At 49.3% G+C, this 954-nt stretch overlaps 1 protein-coding gene across 1 annotated transcript in view; it reads right to left on the bottom strand.

Annotated features, from left to right (window-relative positions):
- LYST (lysosomal trafficking regulator) overlaps positions 1–954 on the bottom strand; it is a 68,982-nt gene that overhangs the window by 59,554 nt on the left and 8,474 nt on the right. Inside the window, exon 4 of the mRNA XM_014529279.1 lies at positions 286–954. Coding sequence (XP_014384765.1) covers positions 286–954 — 669 coding nt within the window. The remainder of the gene's footprint in view (positions 1–285) is intronic.

Genomic DNA, 954 nt, shown 5'->3' with positions numbered 1-954 from the left:
GGTTGCAGGCACATACCCAGTAGGGAGTGTGCAGGAGGCAGCTGATTGATGTTTCTCTCTCATTGATGTTTCTAACTCTCTATCCCTCTTCCTTCCTCTCTGTAAAAAATCAATAAAATATATTTTTAAAAAAATACATAAACTTAAAAAAATTATCTGACACGGGATGGTAACTTATCTGTTGTTAAACTACAATGAAATCCTATGAAAGAATAAAGGGCCCAGATAACTCAAAAGCATACAATAAGGAAAATACACCCCCCCGCTCCCACCCCACACACACACCTTGACTTCAGCAGGGACGGCAGCGTTTTTAAATAAACCTGAAGCACTTCGTGAGGCAAGCACTGGTTCTGGCGGCCACACACGTGAGTCTGGGCTGGAGGAACGCCAGGGTGCTGGCAGTGATGGGCCAGTTCTACTCCTCTCTGGAGCACAGGGTTGAAGATGTAATTATACAATTTCCAGCGAACCACCACATTGCCTTTCTGCATTAAACTGCAAATGTGGTTTGCGATCTGCACACTATGTAACCTGTCTTCTTCAAACACGAAATTCTGATACGCCTCTAAGGCATCCCATCTCCACAACATGTCCTCAGAGCCGCTGCTGGGCAGGATCCCGGGGCACCTGTAGGGGCTGGGCAGGCCCCAGGAAGGCTCCTCGTCGCGCGCAGGCCCCTGCAGCGTTTCTTCTAATTTGGCCAGTTGATCCGAGTCAACGGTACAAATATTGCAAGCTGCCTTTTTCATTCTTGGCGGCATCTCGGCACCTCCTAACTGATCTAAAATAAGTCTGCTTAGGACATTCAAGATCTGCTGCTGGAAATTCTTCAGTGCCGGCAACTTAAAAGCGTGGAGCAAAGGGACGATGACAGACTTGGGGTCCATGCAGCAGCAGAGCCCGACGTCCTGGACGCCGGCCAGGACCTGCACGCACGTGCTGCTCAGGGAG

The sequence above is a fragment of the Myotis brandtii genome, unplaced genomic scaffold, assembly GCF_000412655.1.
Source record: "Myotis brandtii unplaced genomic scaffold, ASM41265v1 scaffold679, whole genome shotgun sequence".
Lineage (NCBI taxonomy): Eukaryota > Metazoa > Chordata > Mammalia > Chiroptera > Vespertilionidae > Myotis > Myotis brandtii.
Note: the sequence above shows the minus strand (reverse complement) of the source record. Positions and strands in the feature narration are given on the sequence as shown.